Source organism: Lissotriton vulgaris, chromosome 5 (genome assembly GCF_964263255.1).
Source record: "Lissotriton vulgaris chromosome 5, aLisVul1.2, whole genome shotgun sequence".
Taxonomy (NCBI): domain Eukaryota; kingdom Metazoa; phylum Chordata; class Amphibia; order Caudata; family Salamandridae; genus Lissotriton; species Lissotriton vulgaris.
Window position 1 is genome coordinate 742,323,823 of NC_141693.1, and position 24,867 is coordinate 742,348,689.

A 24,867-nucleotide genomic window follows, 5' to 3' on the forward strand; every position below is an offset into this window, starting at 1 on the left:
CGTGGTAATGCGTTTGCGGACGAGACTGCTAAGGAGACTGCCCGGAACCTTAGCACTCGGATGTATGTGACGAGTTCGGTTAGGTGGCCTACAGAATCGGGTATGTGTGAAGATACTATCGAGAGTGTGAAAGCAATTCAGAATGAGGCCACCGAGACTGAAAGGACGAAGTGGAAAGAAAGCACGGGAAAGTTGGATGCGAATGGTTGTTGGATTGATTTGTCGGATCAGAAAAGATGGATGTTGCCTGATGCGTATGTGCTGGCCGTTGTGACGATGGCACATGGGTTAGCACATATTAGCGCGAAAGGTATTTCCAAATTATTGTCTCCTGTGTGGAAGAATGATGGCATTACGAAATGTGCTGAGCGTCTGGTGAAGAATTGTATGGTGTGTATGATGTACAATCCTGGCAAAGGAACCCCAACTCCCCCTGGCAGTTTTGCTCCCCCTTCGTATCCCTTTGAGGTGATTCAATTGGACTTCATCCATATGGAGCGATGCAATAACCTGAAATACGTTTTAGTTGTGGTTTGCGCATTCTCCCGATGGATCGAGGCCTATCCCCTCAAAGACAATACTGCTTTGTCTACTGCGAAAATCCTACTGAAGGAATATTTTCCTCGGTATGGAATGCCTAGAGTCGTGTGGTCAGATAACGGAAGTGAGTTTGTTGGAAGTGTGATGAAGAGTGTGTGTAAGGGCCTTGGAATTAATCAGAAATTCCATAGCGCCAATCATCCTCAGTCAGCTGGATTGGTTGAAGGGTACAATGGCACCCTTAAACTAAAGTTAGCAAAGATTCAGGCTACGACTGGTCTTTCGTGGCCTGACGCTTTGCCTTTAGCATTACTGTCAACTAGGGCGACTGTACACTCCCGAGTAGGGCTTAGTCCCTATGAAATAGTGTTTGGCCGTCCTGCGAATGTGTGGGGGGTTCCTAGGCCAGGAATGTTTTCTGATCTTGAGTACCCAATGTTGATCGATTATCTACATGACTTGACTGCTAAACTGAGGTTAATTCACCAACAGGTTTACGACGCATTGCCGACGCAGACAGAGGGTCCAGGCCACCAGCTCCAGCCCGGAGACTGGGTGGTGACGAGGAACTTTTCACGCAAAAATAACCTGGACCCGAGGTTCACCGGACCCTATCAAGTGCTCCTGGCCACGAGGACTGCCGTTCGTCTTGAGGGACGCAAAAATTGGGTGCATGCTACGCACACCAAGCGAGTCCCCATCCCTTTGCCGGCAGACCCGTGGGTAAGGAGAGGCATTGCGTCATCTGAAACAGAAACATTGCCGGCGTTTGTGCCTTTTAGCGACGCACAGCTTGTTGAAGAATCCTCAGCGCAGCAGAAAGACATTGTTGATCGATTAGCATCAAAAGACTCAAGACCAGAACACCCAACTGATCAGCAGGACGCTGTCTCTTCAATAGATCCTTTGTTCGACGAGCAGACACGTCCTGGGAAAACTCGATACTTTTTGCGATCTCGCACTAAGGACAAATAAAAAGATCTTGCTTTGCTGTATTGACAACTGCATTATCCCGTTTTCCGTGATCAGTTTTGAACTTTCGTATTACTGTAATTATTTCTGTACATATATTAAGCTTCACTCCTTATACTTTTTGCCTTTACAGCTGAGAGACTTTGTTTTTGCATACGTACATATTGTACATTGAAGGCCGTAGGGCCGCGCGCGTACTTCCTTCTGGACAGTAGGTCTTGACGCTAGGTTAAAGGCCGTCGGTTCCTAGGAACTCCTAGGGATTGACTATTGCTGCACAGAACGAAGTGCGTCAAGAAACGTTGCGGACGGTCGTAGGGAATGGCATTCTCGAAGCTGAATGATTTGGAGGGAGCTCAAGTCCACAGATTCAAGCTGCAGCAACTCAGTCGTACTAAATGTTTCATATTCCAACTGTTTGTATTGTTTTTGACTGCTTCTGCATTGTTGGCGGGTGGAGTGTATTACACGATGTCTTACTTCTTACCTGCTGCACCTACTCCTACTCCTTACCCTAATCTTACCTCTACTGCTTCTCCCCATTCCTTTCACATGTTACCGGAACACGAGCAGGCTAGACGTGTAGAATTCCGCAACAATTCCTTTATTCAGCTCCTCCATCAGCATCAGTTAGTGGTTAACACTACTAATTGTTGGGTGTGTGGGTTGATGCCACATACTACGGATAAGGGAATTCCATATCTGGTGTTACCGTATAGTTCCCAAGGGTCAGCTCGAGCATTTCAAACAATGTTTCGAAGCGCACTGGGTTTCCACCCCATTCGAGAACCACGTTCCCCCTACTCTGGTCCTACCTCGTACCAAAAACCTTTGTCGATAGCAATAGAGGATTTAGATAGTGAGATCTATGATCCTTCGCTTATTCCCGAAGAAGAGGTACAGGCCTATAGAGTCCTAAGTAGAGGTGAATATAGTGTGTTCACTAGCGAAAAGCAGCTTAAAAGCTCGCCTCCAATATGGGTCGTACCCCACACTGGTAATTTTTGTCTTATGGGTCGTGGCCGAAGATCGCAAGCCCGACTTGGAGCAAGTGCTTGCACTGAAAATTATATTCTGCCGATGTCCTCGTCCCCTGTGTTTCTGGCTGCCAAGGGTACATACTTTATCTGTTATGATCGTGCATACACATGGTTGCCCGCTGACTTCATGGGCTCATGTTTTATTGCAAATCTGTTGCCTCCGACGTTCACTGTAGATGCCGATTATCATAAGACTAGAGTTGTACGAGGCGTAATTAGCGAAGAGGATACTGCCGGTCAAGAGGCAGGAGACTTTTTCAAGGGTTTCCTCCCGTTTTGGGGACCTATGGTCAATAGTAGGAACCTGAGACAGTTGACTCGAGTGGTAGAATCGACAGCTAATATTACTGCCAGTGCCCTTGGTAATATCACCACAGAACTTCAGGCGGAGAGACTTATGACGTTACAAAACCGTATGGTTTTAGATGTCATCTTAGCAGATCGAGGTGGGGTATGTAAGGTGATCCATTCGAGCTGCTGCATTTTCATCCCAGATAATGCTCCTACTGTCTATCAAGCCATCTCGAGGTTGCATAAGATCTCCGAATCCATACACGTGGATGTAGGGGATTGGACGCTACTTGGATGGTTTTGGGGCCTGATGTCGACTTGGGGTTGGAAGATTCTGATGATCATCGGAGTCGTTGTAGTGTTCCTGTTCACGTGTTGCCTTTGTGTACAGTGTGGTCCTGCCTTATGTGGCCTCTGTACTACAACGTGTATGAGACAACCATCTGCTACCAAGGGGGCTCGGTTGGACAGAGCTATGCTACAGCAACATCTCGATGGTCTGATGAATATCGAATATGATTCCGACTAGTGCTTGCCTACATGAGGGCAAAAGGAGCGTCTGAGGTTCCGTGACGATCGTAAGTGGTGTTTTTAACTCGCACGAATATGGTCGAGTCTGGTATCTATGAACCGCAAATGACGAGTTTAGTAAGTGTGCGCAGTTTCGCTGTGCTAACTTAAACCGTTCGTTTGTTATGTGGGTTTTTCATCTGTACCCACGGGTTCCATCTTAGATACGGCATCCATTTTGTCTCTTGCCCTCAAGTAGCCAGCGAACGGACGCTGTCCGCTTCGCGACCCTGGGACTCCCAAGATATTTGCGGAAGACACATGTTCTTTGTGAGTGTCTTTATGACGAGGGGGTTGCTACTGTAAGGCAGATGGCGCCGCTCGAGGCTCGTCTTGCTGCACGGACTTATTGTCTCAGCCGTGCATCTCATTAGGCACGTCCCTTTGATGCCTGTATATCGTGTTTCCCGATACCTCCCCTTTTACACCCTTTCCGATCTCCCCACTGTCTCCGTCTTCCTCTGCACCTGTTTTTGTTCCTATTTCGATCTGTTTTACTGCTGATTGGAATTTGCTAATGGTGGGAAGATGGTTTTTACAGTTGGGAACCGCCAAATGTTTCCGCACTTATGTTCCGGACCTGATGTGTTTCAAAGTGACCAAAGCGACCCCTCTGGGGGATAATTGTGGGAACCGGGTTGTAAACTTTTGTGTTCAATGTAATCCTATGGGTAAAAACTGTATAAAAGGAGCGATTCACAGAACCAATTTGAAGCAGTCTCCCCAAGTTGCACGCTGTGTACTTGCCGTGATCTCTGTGTTCCCTGCAGCAAATAAAACCTTGAATCTTTGACGTTGAAGGAAGTGTCCCGTGTCTCTGTGATTCGTACGCCGGAGCAGGTTACCCACGAAGGTTTCAGGTGTTGTGCCCTGGCACCGCTGGGTCTTAAAGAACCCAGTCCTTCAGTAGTGCGGGGCCTCGTAGAACCTGAGCAAGGTCCAGGTGAGGTCCTTTTCCCTACCATGAAGGGTGAGCATGAATTCAATATTTTTTCTAAAATTGTTTTTGGTGAAACACACTGTATAGGTGATTGACACAGTAAGTTAATAATGACTATACATGTTCCTCCATAGAATTCGTATTTCCTAATTGACATGGAGGGTTAATGTCTTTTGTTGGTACAGGTTGTATAGTACTCAACCTTTTACTTTTTACTTTTTCCACTTTGGTGTTGGTGGTGTTTCTTTTGTTTCATCACTATTAAGTGCAACTATTGAAAGAACAGAGGCCCTGACGAATGCCATGGGATTAAATACCCGACAGGCAGAAACATGTTGGCCCGTTATCAGACAGATATTTGTTGACTGTCTTTCTTGCACTGTTCTATGTTTTTAATTAGGAGGTGTGGTTCGTCCGTAGAATAAAGTTAGAGATAGGAGGACACTCCATCCTATTTTAAAGTCACTATTTTTTCTGTTGCACTGTTATTCACTTAACCATCAAAGATCAGCCATCATTGTTGGCTCGTTTACGTGAGTGGACCAAATCCTTGACCAGCAACAAATGGTGCGGCGCTTGATGTCCCAATGATCAGGGGACTAGCCTGATTTGCACCAGGGTTTGGCCATATGATAGGACTGATCATTGAGTCAATTTGATGGTAACCCTTTGCTAATTGTTCTGGATTTGTCAACCATGTATGAATGATCTGTACTGTGTTGGTTTTTCCTATACATATAGTGTTCACCTTGTTTTGAAATATGCTGTCTTGATGTGTCTCATCCACCCTGAGATTCTGGTAACTCGGATTGACAGCTCAGCCACATAACTAAGCTGGTAGACCCCCCTGTGATTTGTGTTATACATATATAAGTAGCTGGGGATATTAATCAGGTATAGGGTCTTTAAATCATATATCCCTTGGACCCTCTCTTAACGGTTTTGTTGTTGATATTCGTTGTAAAGGCATGCGCGGTAAAGGGATGCATGATAGTGTTGTCAGAAAAACAAGAGAAAACAACTTCCGGTTCAGGGGCACCTTCCTGCACATAACCAATCCTCCCCTGCACGCAGACACCCTTGCACTCTGGCGCAAGGGTGTCTGCATTGGCACTAAGTTGCTAAACTTAGCGCCATCGCAGGGGGAAACATAGGGCTGCAACATATTCTTGTAAATATGGTGCAGCCTTGCGTTTCAGAAGTGGCAGAGCGTGTTGTTAAGCCAAGGAGGCTAATGACAAGCTCTACCTCTTCCTTGTACATATGACCCTCAGTGTGTGGGAGGTTTTGTGATTCACACAGATGGTTGTTGGGTGAATAAGCAGTTATTGACCATTCCTCTGAATTCCAGATGGTTTTCAGTTGTTATTTTTTTGCTAGTAGGGAGTTCCCTGAATTGGCAGGCTGTGCGATGAAAGTAGCGCCACCTACTGAATTTACCTTGTAATAGAAAACGATTAGTAGCGGAGCTGGAAATATTTGGAGATTTATATCCGGAGGCATTCCAGTCCTTTACCGTTTATCACCTTGTGAGTGATAAATAGCAGAGCACGGGAAGTTAAAGCGCTTAGAGGTAGCAAACCCGTGTGTCCCCACATCCCGGATGCAATTTATCTAATTGTAACAGATTATGGAGATATAAAGCGCCGCTGAACAATGAAGCACAAAGCACTTAATCCCCGACTTCTCCATGCCCATAAAAAAAACAAAATATAAAGAGAGCCTGAGCCATAGTCTTTATCATTGGGTTTTACAACTGTAGGCCGCACATGGTTCCATAGTTATAACTAAAGTGGATGATGGCTTGCACTGCAAATGAGCGCGGGATTGGGTAACGTGACAGAAGTTTGCTGTAGTGGACTGTGAAACAAAAGAGACTCGTGATCAGCAATTGCTTTGACGTTGCTTGTTGAGCAATGGCAGCCATTTTAATGTCCTGTGTGCCATTCTTTTGGTTCTGGCAGATTTGCATCAAGCGGTTTGTAAACAACAATCAGAGTACGGGACATCCTGCCCCAAAGAGTGTACTGCATTCGATGTGACCCTGCCTCCTAGGAGAGTTGCTGCCTCAATAGGAAACCAGGATTAGAGCATGTGACACTGAGCGAGAGGGGGAGATGAGTTAAAGTGTGTGGCGTAAGGGCCAGAGCTGCCCAGCTTTGAAGTTGGGGAACCAGGTTTGAGTCTCGGCCTCAGCTCAACATTGTGTGATTCTGGGCAGATCGCTTAATCTCCCCCTGCCTACAAAAAGTGAATGTGTCCTTGTGCAATGTATCTGGTGCTCATGGAAAGCTCTACAATACCTTCGGGTCGAGTTCGCACTATATAAAACTGCAACAACAAAGAAAAGGGAGAACCAGCATAGTGGGCTGCCTTCCTCCCTAAAGGACCTTGCAGTAAAGGAAACCGGGCATCAGGATGTAACATGCATCAGAGGGGACCCTTCCTCGGTGGTTAGCTGTGTTTCTGTAACTAGAGTGAAATAGAACCTGTATTACATAGCAATGTGCATGAGCGGAGACCCTGTATCAGGAGTACACTGCATTAGATAGGACCCCACATCAGAGGGTGCATTGCACGAAAAGAGAACTTGTTTCACAGGAGACCCTATATCAGATGTTTCACAGGAGACCCTATACCATGATGCTCCCCTGGGAGCGAACGCTTGCGCTTTACAAATGCTCATAAATATTAAATATATTAAAATACTACATTAAAAGAAGACCTTGCATAATGGGGTGCCTTGCATTATATCAGAAGTACACTGCACCCTGTAACAGAGGCTACCTAGCATAAAATGAGAACCTATACCAAAAGATAGTATAGGTTTGAGCCAGATTCTAGCCAGATGCCTGGTTCTGGCTCAGCTGGAGGCCCTCTTGAACCCTCGAGCCCAAAACGAGCTGCACTTTCATGTGGCATTAGCTTGCCACCCACCCTCTAAACTCATGCACCAAGAACTGAAGAAAAAACACTTAATATTGATTGTAAAAATGAAGAAATACCCATCTAACGACTGAATTGCACACTGTGCTCTATCCCCATTTCCACGGTTGACCAAATTATGTGATCACATTATTTTACGGAGCTTCCTTTTTATGGTCTGGCTTGATAGCGCAGCTGTTGCTAGACAATTATGTCAATTCTACTAGAGAGGGGCTTTGGCTCAGCCCAGGAGTGCATGTTTTGATTGGGCAGAAGTTGTGTTCATCCACAAAAAAAGTAGAGATCATTTTGTTTATTTATCCAACTGGTTGAGCTTGAACTTTCAGGGGCACACACATGAAATTGTAATGCTATGAACGTGTATTAGATGGCTAGGTAATTTATGGTGTTTTTTTTCTCTGGCAGCAGCACAGATGGGAGGAGAGCAATCGTTTGTATACATTGATTTGTAAGTGTGGCTTGCCAGTGCAACTATCACTTGACCTTTAACCTTCGACCAATATTATTCTACATACATACGTATTTACTTGTAATGCTCCAAATTACTCTACAAAATTATTTTAAAGCCAGAGCTATAATCATTGCCAATGCTTGGTCTTCATTATGACAAAGGAGAACAACTTGAAAAGCGTGAGTTCATGATGTGCACTGTACAAAGATCTATTGAGTGTAATAGACTATCGTGTTGATCAATGTATAAGAAGAATGTAGGCCACATATAGGGTGTACATGGTGGCACATTTCACTAATGGCATGGTCATGATGTAGGGGTCATAAATGAGTCTAAGTTTATGGTAAAATCAGTTTTAGCAAATACCTTCAATGCAGAGATATACTATGATGTACTAAGGTTAAAGGCTTCTACTTGTTAAAGGAATACCGTTTTAGAATTTTGAAAATCTTTTTTCATAGTTTTACATGTTTGTAGTATGATTTATATGACAACTATTTTCATGGCTCGGTTGTGCGTGGGCTCTTTGAGCCAAGCCAGACCACTGTCTCGGCTCTTCCTGTTAATTTGTTGGGTCACCCACCATTAAAGTGTACCAAACATTACAGGAGTCCAGGGCCCTGTGTTAGAGTGTACACCGTATCAGAGGGGGTTCTGCCTAAGAAGATACCCTGCATCACAGATGGCCAAGCAGACCTCCTTTCAGTAGTTCCACATTGCTCATCTGCAAACTATCGGTGATCAACCCGAGGCCATTTTGAACAGCAGGCTTTGGCCTGCAGTAGTCATAATGTCCATTATCAGTGTGTCCACCCAGGGTGAAGTGAGCCATCCAGCCACTTTTGAGCATTAGAAGAGCCTCTGTTATACTGAGAAAGTCTTGGAGCAATTGGAGGCTTCTGGACTCAGGAAGGGGGCTACGGCAGGGTCGCCAGGAAGTTAATAAAACTGGGATACAAAGTTCCAGTACTGGCAGGGCCTTTAGAAAGACAATGTGCTATATCTAACTTCAGTCATATATATTCAATAGGTATTAAATTAGACTACAGCCCCCAGAATGCATTCGTTTTTTATAAAAACCCTGGGATGAATAATCATGTGCGCTCTGATACTTCCGGCCCGTAGCCAGCGCTATATAAAACTCAAATAAATAAAAAATAAAATGTCACTGGTGACACTGGGTAGTCGACTGGGAAGGGGCAATAGGAGGGCTTCAGGGTCTCAGGAGAGTGAGGGAAGAGGCGGGCGCCTGTATTTCGCTCGCTAAAGGCGCATCTGGCACAACTGGCACTGGAGAGGGGTTATATCTAGAGCCCAGCTGCCGAGGTAAAGGGCTGTGTGCCGACCAATGAGAGGAGGAGCCGGCGCCAGGAGGTGCAGCGGGAAGTAACCAATGGGAGGGCAGCTCCGGGGTTACACTGAGGATCTGCGTTAGACATCCTGACACCGGCCGTGAACTGCCCCTCTCTACGGTCCTAAGCTCAGGCTGAAGAGAGAAAGACCCGCCAGCACGAGGGGCTTCCGAAGAGGTACAGAGAAGGGAGCATGGAGCGGGCAGTCATGGGGAGGGAGGGGAACGGAGGCGGGTCACACCATCACCGCAATTGAAGGAGAGGATGACACAAGCTGAAGGAAAGTGCAAGGAGAACAGGAGAAAAGAGGCAGCGAGGGTCCGGGAGGAAAATGGGGTAACAGGGACATATAGGACAGGGGGGCCACGGGAATGGTGATGCGAGGTACAGGCGGAAAACGTCGCGAACAGGAAAGGGGAAAAGAGAGCTGTGAGTTAGGGATAGGTAAAATAAAATGTAAATACCAAAGAGTGTAAGACGCATGAGTGAAGGTTATTATTCCTATTTTTATTATAACTGGAATATGTTTTTATAGCGCCCATTGCCACATTTCTTTCTGAGCGCTTTAAAATAAAGGATGGTACTATAGCGAGGATGGAGCCCCCGCATATAAAACGCCTTAGAATAAAGACGTTCACTGCCCCTGCCACTTGCAAACACAAGGGCAGAGCACAGCGACACTCACTCGTATTATACCACACACAAAAGTTTAGAAGGTGTCTTACGGTTCCATAAGCTAGCTAGCGCTCTCTCTCTCTCTCTCTCTCTCTCTCTCTCTCTCACTGTGCCCCTGCCCCTCACCCCCTCTCACGCTGTTTCTCTTTCTATCTACACACACTCTCTAGACTAGTTGATGGATTTCCCTTGTATTCACTTTTTATCGCCACAGCTTGGCACCCGCTGCTTCCGCTTCCTCCTGTTTCGACGCAGACTGATGGAAACACCGGAGGAGAGGACGAACTGTCACATTAGTAACTGCTCGCCGGCGGAGTCGGCCCAAAGCACCCCTTCTCCCATCCCTCCCGCAGAGCCCGAGCACATTCAGCGCCTGCTGCAAGCATGCCACAAAGCCAAGGAGTCGGCTTACTGTCCCTACAGTAACTTCCGGGTGGGAGCTGCCCTTTTGACCCGTGAGGGGAAGATCTATTCGGGTAAGTGAACCAAAACACTGGTCAGAGACAGTCCAGATAACCCTAAGGAACTGTTGTCTATAAAAAAACCTGTTATTTTCACCATCCCACTCCAGGTAGGAAGCAGTGGAACAACATTGACCAATCACAACACCGCACATCTTCAAATTCCCAATCACAACACCGCACATCTTCAAATTCTTTCAGGGCCCAAGCCATATACTTGGTTAAATTGCTCTAATTTTGCGAACATGTAAAGTGGTGTTCGAAGACTACCCAATGTGATTGGCCATAAACGGTCACGTGATCCTAAACCAAAACTTTCAATACACACTTGACACATCATGTGATACTGACGAATGGGAAAGGCAGTATTAACAAAGTATGATGACACCCCATAAAGCCAGGCCAGCATTTAAACTGAAGCTGTTGTAGGGCCAGTAGTAGTTCAAGTTCAAGTTCAGGAATTTGTATAGCGCACTACTCACCCAGGGGGTCTCAAGGCGCTTGTGGGAGGGGGTGCATTATTTATCGAATAGCCATGTTTTAAGTTCCTTTTTGAAGGAGATGCGGTTCTGTGTAAGGCGGAGGTGGGTGGGGAGAGAATTTCAGGTCTTGGCTGCCAGGTAGGAGAAAGATCTTCCTCCCATGGTGGATCTATAGATGCGTGGAACTGCGGCGAGGGCTTGGTTGGAGGATCTTAGTTGGCGGTTGGGTATGTAGAAGGACAGTCGTGTGTTGAGGCATTCGGTCCTAGTTTGTAGAGGGCCTTGTGTGCGTGGGTGAGGAGACGGAACGTTATTCTCTTGTTGACGGGGAGCCAGTGGAGGTCTCCCAGGTGACCGGTAATGTGATCTTGGCAAGGGATGTCCAAGATGAGTCTGGCGGATGCGTTTTGGATGCGTTGGAGTTTTTTTCTGTAATTTGGCTGTGATTCCGGCATAGAGGGTGTTTCCATAGTCCAGTCGGCTGGTGACCAGTGCGTGGGTGACAGTCTTTCTAGTCTCGGAGGGGATCCAACGGAAGATTTTTTTTGAGCCTGTGAAGTACGTTGAAGCAAGAGGATGAGACTGCGTTGACTTGTCTGGTCATCGAGAGTGAGGAGTCTAGGATGAAGCCAAGGTTACGTGCGTGGTCTGTGGGCATAGGTGCTGTGCCCAGGGCCAATGGCCACCATGAGTCGTCCCAGGCGGAGGGAGATGATCCTAGGATGAGGACTTCCGTTTTGTCTGAGTTAAGTTTTAGTCGGCTGTTTTTCATCCATTTGGCTACTTCTTTCATGCCTTCGTGAAGGTTGGTTTTGGCGGTGTTAGGGTCTTTGGTGAGGGAAAGGATCAGCTGGGTGTCGTCAGCATAAGAGATGATGTTAAGGTTGTGTTGTCGCGCGATGGATGCGAGGGGACTCATGTAGACGTTGGGACTGTGAGATGAACCTTGTGGTACTCCGCAGATGACTTCGGTGGCCTCTGATTTGAATAGGGAAGTCGGACTCTCTGGGTTCTCCCGGCGAGGAACGAAATAATCCCGTCCAAGGCTTTTCCTTGTATGCCGGAGTTACTCAGGCGTTGTATGAGGGTGCTATGACAGACTGTGTCGAAGGCGGCGGAGAGGTCTAGTAGGATGAGGGCAACTGTTTCTCCGTTGTCCAGTAGTGTTCGGATGTCGTCTGTCGCTGCAATGAGGGCGATTTCGGTGCTGTGTTTGGCTCGAAAGCCAGATTGAGAGGAGTCGAGGGAATTGTTGGATTCAAGGAAGGCGGCGAGCTGGTTATTGACGGCTTTCTCGATGACTTTGGCAGGGTATGGGAGGAGGGAGATGGGGCGGTAGTTCTTAAGTTCAGAGGGGTCTGCTGTAGGTTTCTTCAGGAGGGCGCTGAGTTCGGCGTGTTTCCAGCTTTCTGGGAAGGTAGCGGAGTTGAAGGAGCAGTTGATGATGTCACGGAGATGGGGTGCAATGATGGAGTCTGCTTTGTTGAAGATGTGGTGGGGACAGGGGTCGGTTGGTGAACCAGAATGGATGGAGTTCATTAGGCAGATGGTGTCTTCAGTGGAGATTGGGTTCCAGGCGCTAAGGTTGTTAAAGGGCGGTTTAGGTTCGGAGGTGGGTGGAGTGGACTGTTCTTTGGAAGTGTTCTCAAAGCTGTTATGTATGTCGGCTATTTTGTTGTAGAAGAAGGAGGATAACGAATCGCAGAGGTCTTGGGAGGGAGTGATGCCGTTTGAGGCTGCAGTGGGGTTGGTAAATTCTTTGACGATGTTGAATAGTTCCTTGCTGTTATGGGCGTTGTTGTCGAGTCGATCCTTGAATGCTGATTTCTTGGTGGTTAGGATCAGTTGGTGGTGTTTGCGGGTGGCTGCCTTGAAGGTGGTCAGGTTGTCAGTGGTTGGGTTTTTTCTCCATGTTTTTTCGAGAGTACGGCATAGTTTCTTGGATTTTTTAAGGTCATCGTTGAACCAGGGGGCCTTTTTGTTACCTTGTTTGATCTGGTTGTTTTTCAAGGGTGCTAATTCGCCAATGCTGTGAGTGATCCATTGTTTGAGTTTGATGGCAGCCTCGTTTGGGTCCGATGAGAGGGTGGGAGGGTTTTGGTTGAGCGAAGTGAGGAGTTGGTCGGTGGTGATTTTGTTCCAGTTTCTACGAGGAATAGGTTGTGGGGGGTTGTGGATCGTGGTAGTTTTGTAGCTGAAGTGAACGCAGCTGTGGTCCATCCAATGGAGAGTTGTGGTGTGATCGAAGGAGATGTGTTTGCTGGAGGTGAAGATAGGGTCGAGCGTGTGTCCGGCAAGGTGGGTGGGGGTGTCAACAAGTTGTTTGAGTCCCAGATTGGCCAGGTTGTCCAGAAGGGTGGTGGTGTTGCTGTCGTTTTTCTTTTCCAGGTGGAAGTTGAGGTCTCCCAGTAGAATGTAGTTCTCGGAGGCGAGGGCATGTGGGCTGATGAAGTCAGTGATGTCTTCGCTGAATTGATTACGGGTTCCTGGTGGCCTGTAGATGAGGGTGCCTCTAAGTGTGGTCCTGGGGTCGGTGTGGATCTGGAAGTGGAGGTGTTCGGCGGTTGCAAGGTTATCGTCGGAGCTGGTCATGATTCTGATGGTGTTCTTATGGACGATGGCGATGCCTCTTCCTGTTTGGTTGGTGCGGTCTTTTCGGATGATCTTGTAAGCGTCCGGGATGGCTATGGCGATGTCGGGTGCTGATGATGCGTTCATCCAGGTTTCTGTGAGGAAGGCGATGTCCGGTGAAGCAGTGTCGAGTAGGTCCCAGAGTTCAGTGGCGTGTCTGTGGACCGAGCGGGTATTCAGCAAGATACACTTCAGGTGGTTAGAGTCGGAGCTGTGTTTGGGGTTAGAGCGTTTGGTGAGGGACCTGATGCAGGCGAACTTGCAGGAGTGGCAGGCGAAGGGCACATGGGTGTGTCCTGGGGCAGCTACGCAACATTGTGGGGTGCGTCGAGGGTTGAGGGCTAGGAGGGTATGTGAGAAGTTGGCCTGATATATGATGTTTCCAATTCTGGAACCACCTTGTATCAGTCCAAACAATCCCTTATGGTGTCTGGTTGTAAGTCAACCTTATTAGACAAGCTATCCTACTGGTAGCATGGACTAAGCAGCCTTAAAGGCTAAACTCAAGAGGTCGTGTTAAGCGAGCTGTTTTACCAATCACAATCCTGTAGTATTAAATGAAAGGACACCACAGAAGTATATATTATAAAAATATATGTGTTTATTACTAAAATAATCCCCAGTACTCTTTATGAGCAAAGGGGCACAAGCGTTAAAACAAAAGCACAGTATAACATATGAAAGTTGCACAATTATGGATGAGGGCGGGTGGCCACTCAAACCATATATTAAGAAAGTGGTATAAGAGATACCAATCGAACAGTGGTTAGGCCTAGGGCATCGCTGGGAGCAGTCGGGACAAGCAATGCTGAAGTCGGGAAAAGCCAGCGGGATTCGGGTGCAGCGCTTAAAGCACACGCATGCACCAATGTAAAGTCAATGGTGCGTAAAAGTTACACAGTTAGAGTTTAAGGATACTTCCGCTTAACCTAGAAGGATAAAACTTTAGACACAGACCCTAGAGGTGTGTACCAGTGTGGGAACACCGGCGTTGCTGAGTTACCTCACCCACAGGAAGCGTGTGCATAGGGTCGAAGTGGCATAGGCTTTTGTCACGCAGGTTGTTGATGCTTGAAGCTGAAGATGCTGCAGGCGATGTGAAGGAGAAGTGTCCGGTGTGATCCAAGGGTGGACCAGAGTCGTAAAGTACCTGAAAGCAGAGGGGACAGAGTCTGGGTCACTCAGCAGTGACCAGGGTGGAACCAGGACGGAACCAGGCAATGTCGGGCGCAATCAGGTGGTTGTTGAGGAGCTTCTCTCCGCTGCCACGTGGGCTCTGGGGCATCTGCGACGTCCAGGAGCGGGTCACGAGCTGTCCCACGAAGGCTCTCACCGTCGGCACTGTCGGCTTCAAGATCAGAGCAAACAACACTTGGCAAGAGCAATCCACGCAAGACTGGAAGATTGCTTCTCACTCAAACCAGGAGGGTCAGAGCGGGTGCTCCTTTTCAGAGGAGTGGGTGTAAGTCTTAAGCAACCAGAATCACAAGTTGTATTTCAAGTTTCGTCGGCACAGGGGCCACAAGCCAGCTGGCAAGTGACCGGGCCAACGCGTTGAGCCAAAGAAAGCAGAAGGTCCCCACGCAGCACTCGTCGAGTGTAGAGGGGTGAGCTTCAGTGCAAAAGTGGCTCAGGGCTGGGGCTTCTCAAACCCCAGGGTACAGCTTCGAGGGTCACTCGTGAACTGCACGGTCAGCGTCTCGTGGTCTTTTCAAGATGGCGTGCCCCGCGCTTCCGGTCACCTCCACGGGTCTCAGCTCTACAGGGACTGTGGATCGGGCTGTTAGAAGGCAGGCAAGCTTGATCTCGTTGATCTCTGTTGCTCGAGTTCCGGCGGGAACTGCAACAAAGCAGACATCGAGGTGCTAGATGGTGCCTGTTTGCACAGGGTGGTCACTCCTTGACCACAAGGGAGATTCTTCAGTCTTCTACGTCGAGTAGGATGTCGAAGGGTCCAGAGTTTCATTTCAAATGTTTCATCAGGATAATCTGAGTGCATTGGCACTGCTCCCATTCTTATGCCAATCTAGGGGGCTGGATTACCTGCTAGGTCCTCTCCTATGGGTGGGACCCAGGAAGGGGATGGATACACCCCTTTCCCTTTGATCCAGGCCGCGCTGGGACTGGGGCTGGTGTGCCCCAGAGCCGGTTTGGCCGGATTATGCAAGGGGAAGCCTTGCGCTTCCCAGGCAGTGTCTGGTTTCTTTCAAACCTCCCTGCTACAATCCACTATCTCCTGTCTGGGGTGGTGTAACACCTCCCTGCGACAGGAAAGCCTTTGTCCAGGCCTCCTCTGCTGAGTTTCGGTCAGCAGCAGGAGGTCAGACTTGTGGCAGAAGCATCCATTTTGTGGCTCTGAGGCTCTTTTAAAAATCAACAGGGTTTCAGTAAAGTAACATGTCTTCTCCCTCTAGAGGGATGGAATGCTATCCCCGTCGACAGGACTGTCGAGGGGATAGTATTCCAAATCGTATGACACCTTACACGACATGTTTTGATAAAGCCAAACCAAAGTTGCTATATAACCGCGAGGATTATAATGCACTTAATAGTATATGGTATGGCATTATCCCGGTACAGCTTAGGGAGTTGGTCCCGACAGCTGCAGACAGGCTCAGCTCATGCCCGAGCTCCATCTCACATTAAACCACGCACTCTGCCTCCAGGATTGATAAGGCCTTCCATAGGAGTGGCTCACAGGTTTATATGTGTCCAGATATAGGTTTAGATATAGGTATACTATATCTAAACAAGGGGTGATTACACCCACTTGCCCCAGCTGAGTGTTCAGCCAGTTGTGTCAATTTAAGAACCAGTCAGGGGTGGCAAAAGCTATGCTTCAGCCCCTGGTAGGCCTTGGTGGCACCTATGCACTGAGCACCTATAGTGCATGGTACAGGGGCTGACAAGGAGTCCATTTCCAATTGGGTTATGTACCTATTGTACATGTATGTGAATTTAGACAGAGAACAGCAGGCTGGGGGTCTGATTAGCAGGCCCACAGCCTCAGTAAGTCGAAAACCAGTGAAGCAAAAAGCAAAAATTGGGGTGACCATAGGATAGCAGACCCTACTCTCCTACACTTTAGAAACATCACATAGTCTCATTTAATGTTTCAGACCAGTGCATCATCGGCCAGTATGTCATTATTCAGAAAGGTTCTTTCCCAGCGGCTCCAGTCCATATCAAGATTTCCCAGTTGATTACCTTTGTTGTACTTTAGCGGTTCACAATTTGAATATCTGTAGAAACATAAAATGGCAACACTGCTCCATTAATGTGTAAATAGTTCTTGGTCTAAAAAATTTGTTACTGTGCTGTATATCGGTATCAGTGGTCAACAGCAGATTAAATAATACCTTGAGGCATTTCTCTGAGATTCATGACCTTATTCATGACCTTATAACTAAATCAATTGGTCACTTAGTTGAGCTTATGGAGTCATGGTTCAGAAAAAAAAGACTATTACCACCCTCAACAGCCTTCACGGTCAAAGCCAAAGATGTTTCATCGAAAGCAGAGAGAGCAAGTGAGTAGGGTTGGGAAGGTCGAGCTAGCCTTCACAGCAGAACCTGCGGATGTATCATTAATCCTCTCAGCTCCTCCACTGCAGCAGTGGTAAAGCACCCACTGGTATACAGCCCTGCCATTCTAGATGAGGTCCTTAAACTGATTCTGTGCATTCAGACTTAATTCAATAAAACCGCGATCATTGGTTACTTATAATCTCCAGGGCAACAATCGATAAGTAAAATTTGATGTAGCCTTTCACAGTGACATACATCCACTGAGCTTCCTATTGTTGAGGCATGGCCCAACACGGCCCTCAAGGCAATCACTAGGCCCCATTTATTTTCATATACAGGCTAAAAATCCCTAACATGGCAGTTGAGCCACAGTCCTGATTGTAAATTCTCAAATCTAAGCCACAGACCAACCATTCACATTTAAAATGTACTCTTAAAAAATCCTTTCAGGTGTATCAGAAATATAAGCACTGAGGTGTCTGATTAACCCTTTCTTGCTGTCAAACTCTTTCAACCCATACCAGCAGACCCTAACATGTCTTGATAGCAGCAATCTCAATCTAGCATCCCATCCAAACGCTCTGCCTTCTGCCAAACCCAGAATACCCAAGGATGGCACCACATCTACTAACTAGTGGTTTACAAGGGAACTCAATGAGCTGACACTTAGCAACTGTAATCTGGAATAACTGTGGTGTAAATCTTATAATGAAAATCGCAAAACACCATAGTAGGGGGACACATGATATATGATCACAATGACATCAAGATAACCAAATAGGCTTAGTTTGAGAAAGCGATTTACAAAGAATTCAATCAAACCAAGAAGAACTTTATCATCAGCTATGAAGTGATAAACGCTGGTGGCTTAATTAGCATCCATGGCAAACACAAGGAGATGACGGACGGAGCGCTGAAACTTTTCAGACACTCACCCCCAGACACTGATCTGAGATGAATCCATCATCGTTCTTTAGCTCACTTCGCACCCCCAGTTCAGATTCAGCTATATGCAAATCAGTCTTGACCCTGTGCCTTATGAGAACAGTCCAGCCTGAACTGCCAAGCCAGGTCTTCCCTGGACCAGAAACAAACATCCTGGGACTGGTTTCGGGATAACAGCCCTCATCAGCCAGGCTAGTTTGAATCCAGTGGGAAAGTGAGAAAGGTCCCCACAACTGGGCATACCCTGCCAATTTAGGGCGAACAAAGTAAACACAAGGAGATGATGAACGGAGCGCTGAAACTTTTCAGACACCCACCCCCAGTCACAGATCTGGGTTGAATCCATCATCGTTCTTTAGCTCACTTTGCCACCCCAGTTTAGACCCAGTAATGTGCAAATTAGTCTTGACCCTGTCCCTTATAGGACCAGTCCAGTCTGAACTGCCAAGCCAGATCATCTCTGGACCGGAAGCAAGCATCCTGGATAGCTTGAATCCAGTGGCAAAGTGAGTACGGGACCCACGTCTGGCCATACTCTGCCAACTAAGGGCGAACAAAGCAGCTCCTCTCTCCAATGCACAGAATTACCTAACTTGATCAATGCCTCCCCAAGGCCCTCTGGAACAAGTTGCCATCAAGTTCTTCCTGAACAAAAATATAACCATTGATCCAAGAACACTGGGTAACGAAGGGCGTATCCTGAACCCCCATTTAATCAGTAAAATTATGTAAAGGGAAACAATGAGATAACTTTAAGAATATGCTGAACATAACCACCTCCTGGCCAACCACCAGCCTGGAGCTTCATATGCATGGGGGATGAGCATTGGAGCAAAACGTCCCTAACAGGCATAGGAGATTAGCTTCCCCTCTTCCTGGTTAGAACAAGACATCTGCCCTGATTTTCCTTGCTTTGTCGCCAGCCTATAATACAATTGACCACACAATACCTCTGTATATAGTTGAACTCTGCACTGGCATCTTTGGATTCATGTTGCTATTGGTCCATTGATTCCTCACTAACCACAGCAGCAAAGTCAGGATGGGTTCAATACAATCATTCACATGCCCTGTGAGGTATCCTGTTCTTTAACAATTATTTCTGTTGTGTCTTCTTCCCAATATCTTCATATGCCCCTGGCCCATTATTCTCTAGTATATGGTATCAAGGTGTACCCAGGACCTGTGTTTAATGTCACAAGTGGACTGCGGTTTCAATTGTGCCAACCACTACAGTGGCAATGTAAACATGACTGCAGGGCAGCTATCAGTAAACTGGCTGTGCAGGTTATAACTACAAATCTGACCAGTCAAAATACCCCCTCTTGACAGGCCTAAATCTTCTTTTTAAATATTTATAAATCACCCCTAAGTAGTTTTACTGACCATCAAGCAGGGTTCAAGGTATAGCCACAATTTTTTTTTACTTTTTGAAATATTTATCATAAACATAATCTACTGGTGAAGTTGTATATGCACATACATATTTTGGAAGGATGGCTTATTGGAAGTCACCTCTGGCCTGAAGCCCCTGGAAGCTAAAGCTGCATTTGGGTCTCTCCCTTCTGTCATCTAGTAATTAGCATTTCAGTGGAGGTGAAAGATGTCAAAACTGCCTCACAGGACAGGGACAAAAAATCTTGGGTGTGGGGAGGAGTTGTTGTGCCCTTGAAAGGATGGTTTGTGGGCTGGGCCCAATATCTTGATTAAATTCAAAGAGGTCTACCCTGGCAGAAGCTGATGTAACTAACGTTCAGTTATGCACCCAAACCAGCCTCTATCACAGTGGACCTGTTGATATCCCAGTATCAATACTGCTGCAGTGACTAGACCTGCTTAACAGGTCTGCTGTTTTTTTCCATATGATATTTGGGGTGCACTTCAAAGAAGGTTAACAGAATCGCAAAACATTCTGTGTGCATCCACTTTCTAGGTGCTGAGATGATTGAATGAAAGAATGAATACAAATTATAAAGCACCACAGCTCCTCCAAAATGAGCATCCCTGTGCCAGGTAACAGTAAATGCAGAAAGGAGCAGCTTCAGAATATGATGACAGGCCCAACTTAAGTCTCTATACAGATGAGGGTATTGAAATAATTCTCTGATGTTAAAGATAATCAAGTCTTTATGTAATCAACGTGTGGTGTTTAATTTTCCGGTATGTACCAGTAGGAATTTAAGTGTCTTTCTTAAGATTTCAGCAGAGAGAAGCAGACTCCCTAGTTAGCATTAAAGCATGACTTAAAAGATAGTGCATTATCGAGTTTTACTCCCAGATTTTTGACAATAGTAGAAGGCCAGAGGTTTGCCCGGTTCAGTAGGCCAAAGATGAGACAGATCCAATAAATAGGATGAACTAAATATTAGAATGTCAGACTTTTCCGAGTTTAAGCAGAGACAGCTTCTAAGCATGTACTCTGCACCTGCTGATAAGCATCCCTGAAACTTGGCTGTAACAGAGACATCCAGGTGTTTAAAGGCAAACACCAACTGGATGTCATCTTCATAGGACACCGCATTGAAGCTCCAAGCTTGTTCAATGACAGCAAGGGGGGACAATTTAGACGTTGAAGAGACTTGGACTAAGGGCTAAGCCCTGTGATATTACAATCTAACCTCTCTATTACTCGAGGTATGTATGTATGTATGTATGTATGTATGTATGTATAGGCATTTATATAGCGCACTACTTACCCGTAGGGTCCCAAGGCGCTTCGACCGCTGCGAAACCCTTCCTGGCTTCCCTGAGAGATGGTCCCTTAATGGGTATCTCCAGGGTGAGACCAGGCATCCCCGGCAGTCTGGTGGGGCCGTTAGTGAAGATGAGGCAAGCTAATGCCCAGAGTTGCAGAGTGTGATCGCTGATCAGAGTGGGCACCAAGGCGAGAGAATTATCGAGTCCGCTGACCCTGGTCCAGAAACCTGCTGCGTCGGGAATCGAACCCTGGTCCCGGGCCCTCCTCTGCTCTCGGGTCTGCCGCCTCTAACCAGTGAGCCACACTACTTCAGGTAAGATGGAGAAGATGTACTGCTTGCTTTTGGTTGGAGAGGAAAGATTTTCACCATTTCCAGACTATTCCTACATTCTCAAGCTATTGCAATAGGATGTCATGCAACACCCTGTGAAAAACAGCACATAAGCCAAGCAAAACCACAATGGTGTTTGTGCCCAGGTCAGGTTAGGGTTTAATTAAAACTATCTCTTCGAAGAGTGCTGACTCTGTACTGAAGCCTGTACGGAACCAGATTGAAAACCTACCTTTCTTCTACCAGGCTTTGGTTCTGGGTTTGTTGGGGATATACATAGCTGCCAAGTTTCCGATGTCCAAGCATGATATGCTGCCCCAGTCTAGGTTTTTCTTTGAAATGTGAGACTTGTAGTCCTGTTGTATAATGTAATTAACTAGAATACTAGTCCCAGGATTTGAAAAAAACCTGGACTGGAGCAGCATATTAAGCATGGGCCTGGGGAACTTGGCAGGACTGCCTAAAACTAGAGTTTAGTGTTAGATGAGGGAGCACACTAGGACTACCATAGTAAGATATCTGCTCATACCCCGAGCCCTCAGAGCCCAAGTTCAGTGTGGCCGAAGACTTTGGCCATCTTGAAAATGCCCAAAGTTGGTAAAGTTACACTAGGAATTTTTACCTCATTGGTTAGGGTGTCCTAACTTATCATTTCCACCCAGTAGCTTGAGCCAGGAAAAAATGTGGTATCTCCAGGCCTCTACTCGAGAACACTAGTGGATCTGTGGTGGATCAGAAGTGGACTGAACTTGCCGTCCGAGAACTGAGAAGAGCCTGGAAGCATGGACCTACTTTCCCTCTTATACCCATGAGTGAGAAGTGGACTCTGATGGTCATAAGACTGACCTCCTATTAAAGCTACAGTGTCACAACATGCTACAGGAGGACTTTTCCTGCAACTGCCAAGCTGGCCATTGGCTACTGGACCTGGACAGTACTCTCCTGCTGGCTTCTGCCTGCCCCTCTGTAAGTTCTAGGTGCTTCCCCTGAGGTTTTCAAGGGATTTAGAAGTGTAATCCTGTGGTGGATTGCGACTTATAGGAATAAAGTCAGAAGTTAAAATCTTTGACCAGGATGTACGTGATTTGGATATCTGACCAGTGATCCATCCAGTCAGTGTCTAATTGTGCCTAGGTCCTGTTTTACCGTGACCATTGTCTATTATTGGGAACTTCTGTTTCTTGGCACTATTTCTACTTAACATTTTAATAATTCATATCTGCAAAACCCCTTACTGGATGTTTTCCATTTTGGTGTCATTTTGTATATTAAATTGTACTCTATTTTTCTAATTCAGTTTGGGATTTTTATTGTTTTGAATTTCAACCTTATTACTGTTTTGGTACTGCACACATACTTTTCATGTAGCTCTAAGTTAATCCTGTCTGCTCTGTGTCATAGCTCTGGGGTTGTGATTATTTCTTGAGGTGGGTAGTCACCCACCACAAATAATAACCCCATTTCTTAAAATGGATAACATGAGAAAATGGGAACATAAGTACTTGCAAGTATCTTATTCTTCAGATATTCATCCAAAGCTTGACATAATTTCAAACAGGTATCAATAACTAGATGGACCAATAGCCCCATTAATGAACCAAAACAAAATTTCACCCATGTGGCAATTTATTAACGGTAATGGAATTATGATGTCCAGGTGTGCTCTCTAGGGATTCTAACATTTGTAGAAATTGTCATTCCTGGAACTGCACGTAAGGGAACACGACCTTCGGTCATGAACAAGATATGTGAAGAGTATAGATCAGTCAGAATTTGATCGGAGGTTTGCCTAAAACTAGTAGGGCGCGCAGTGGAAATTACTTTGTGGTTTTTGACAGAATGGTTTGGAAAATAACCTACTTGATTTCTTCCCAGTGTTGCCTAGTTTTATAGAAGCTCCTTGGTAAAGGTAAAAGAAATTCCCACAATTTCTGCAACACGGACCAGAGCTGTTGTAGAAGGAAGCAATAATTGTAATATGAATAATTCCAGATATTACCCATTTTCTGGGCGATTTAGTCTGCCCAGACAGTAGTTTACCTACTGAGGATTTATCCACTTGTTCCCACAACTAATCATTGTTTATTTCCTTCTGCTCACTGAGTTAATTTCCCAAATTCCATCTGGATTATATATAACAAACATTCAATATAATGTTCCTAGCAGTGACCCAATCTACATCGTAGATTAAGTCAACTAGAAGTCACTCAAGCGGCCACGTATCTAGTTGGAAAAACACAATACTTCTCCAACTACAAAAACTCCTGCTTTTAAATGCGCCCCCATCAATAGCAGCTGCTCTAAAGCCCAAGTACGTAAAAACTGAGCGAAGGTTCCTTGGCAGATGTTAGTTGAACCTGGGCCTTCATGTGACTCGGCAGGTCCCTTTGGCTTATTTACCATCCCTCGCTGCCTTTAAAATAATCATTTACAGGACATGAAGCATTGCACCAATATTGTTTTGGGGTCAATGACCTCCTCATTGGCATTTGAGTGAATGGAATTAATGAAAACTCAGTGGGTTAATATACAAACTACCACTGACAAAGCCAATAGTTTGGAGGTTATAAAAAGAAGAGGCATTCACAAGTGACAGAGAACAGGTACAGATCAACCAGCAGTTGTGCAACCTTCACAACAGCCACACCACACGGATACAAGTATAACCAGAAATATGCACGCTACTAACTCAAAAAGAGGTACAACATAGACGGCAGGAGTGTAGGTCTCTTCTTACAAACAAAACAGATGCAGCAGAGTCATCCGCAGGTAGAATCTACCACCAGCGACATGACTCCGATTTGATAACGCCAATTCAAAGTTTCCTCACACAATTCAATGAACATTGCATACAGCCACAGTAAAAGCGGAAGTACACCCTGGCCTTCAGCAGTGTAAGATTTGTTCACACACACATATATCCGGAAAAGCAGTGAAAACTCTACACTCTCTCCTTCTCTCCCTCCTTCTGCATGCTTCCCTCACGTTCATGTCATGATGCACAGCAGTGCAAGGTTTCTTCATAAGCGAGTGCAACCTGCACTTCAGTTGTGTAAGAGTCCTTCACACACATATAAGGAAAAACAATGCAAACTTTACACACACACATGCACCCCCCCACACACACACACATACTCCCTCTCAACCCCCACACACACTGACACGTACTCGCAAACACTCACACGTGCACACATACATATACACACTCTGCATTCTCGTGCACACAGTCTAACTCTCTCAAGCTCTAATCAGGCTTCCTTCACATTCAAACTTCTTTCACACAGGTATAACAGATGCAGCATCTCAGCAGTACACCAGAATTCTCTCACACACACAGAACAGCTAGTGAGCATATGAGCTGGGAGACAATCCCTGCTGATCACAGGAGTTCCCGTTCAAAGGGAAATAACAATCTATAGGTGCTCCTGTCTATAGCATACACAGCATGTGCAGAAATACAATCATATGCCATCATGCAAAGCAATGCAATTGCTTTGAGACCGGAACTTGATCAATGGAATACTTGATTCTAAGGAACTTGATCAATGGAATGCTTGATTCTATCTCAGTTAGTGGTAAATGTACTGGGCCACCATTTGCTTACAGTGCCACTATGCAAGAACATCCATATGCAAATCAGTCTTGTCACTGCTTTTCATGGAACACTATAGCTTGTACTGGTTGGTTACTACCCCTCTACTCTTGAACACAAGAAAAGTATTGTGTGCATATGGTTGGTCCCTATTTGATGTTACTCAGTGAGAATAGTGTCCCAGTTTGCAGTTATCTAGTGAGAAATGGTCCCTATCTGTACTTACCCAGTGTGGAAAGCCTTCCTTTTTAAAACTATGTAATGGCAGCACTTTTTGCAGGGTCCATGAAGCAAATGAGGAAAGGGAAAGTGTTTTTATTCCCTTCTTTGTGGATGGCACCTCTCAGCATCAATGTATCAAATTTCGGTATCAAGCGGCTGTTTCAATAGACCCCAAAACAGAAAACTATTGGGGAGCTACGC

The 24,867-nt window shown here is 46.1% G+C and overlaps 1 protein-coding gene across 2 annotated transcripts in view; it reads left to right on the forward strand.

Moving 5' to 3' along the window:
• Positions 1-9,149: 9,149 nt before the first annotated feature.
• The window catches only part of CDA (cytidine deaminase), a 141,475-nt gene continuing 125,757 nt past the window's right edge, over positions 9,150-24,867 (forward strand). Inside the window, exons 1-2 of one of the 2 annotated variants that reach the window (XM_086922182.1) lie at positions 9,150-9,279; positions 9,992-10,253. In XM_086922182.1, coding sequence (XP_086778308.1) covers positions 10,037-10,253 — 217 coding nt within the window. In that variant the 5' untranslated portion in view covers positions 9,150-9,279; positions 9,992-10,036. The remainder of the gene's footprint in view (positions 9,280-9,991; positions 10,254-24,867) is intronic. The other variant, XM_086922183.1, reaches the window with a different exon arrangement.